At 69.8% G+C, this 222-nt stretch overlaps 1 protein-coding gene across 1 annotated transcript in view; it reads right to left on the bottom strand.

The window, feature by feature from the left end:
* Nucleotides 1-4: 4 nt before the first annotated feature.
* The window catches only part of ZNF142 (zinc finger protein 142), a gene marked incomplete at both ends in the record, with an annotated part of 10,455 nt that continues 10,237 nt past the window's right edge, over nt 5-222 (bottom strand). Inside the window, 1 exon segment of the mRNA XM_010136049.1 lies at nt 5-222. This exon segment is cut by the window's right edge and continues 246 nt beyond it. Coding sequence (XP_010134351.1) covers nt 5-222 — 218 coding nt within the window.

Raw genomic sequence — 222 nt, forward strand, 5'->3', positions numbered from 1 at the left:
GCCCCGTCCCGGGGGACCCCTCGGCCCGGCTCTCCCTCTGCACGGCGTGGAGATGGACAGTGGGCGTGCTGGGGTCCTTGCCCACCCCCTGGCTGGGGTCGCTGGCCCCACGCTCGGGGTGTTGCCGCTGGATGTGTTTGATGACCTGGAACTTCTGCTTGGCCTTGTAGGGGCAGTAGCGGCAGAAGAAGGGGGGGTCGTTGGGGGGGGTACGGGAGTGGG

The sequence above is a fragment of the Buceros rhinoceros genome, unplaced genomic scaffold (genome assembly GCF_000710305.1).
Source record: "Buceros rhinoceros silvestris isolate BGI_N320 unplaced genomic scaffold, ASM71030v1 scaffold25355, whole genome shotgun sequence".
Taxonomy (NCBI): Eukaryota; Metazoa; Chordata; class Aves; order Bucerotiformes; family Bucerotidae; genus Buceros; species Buceros rhinoceros.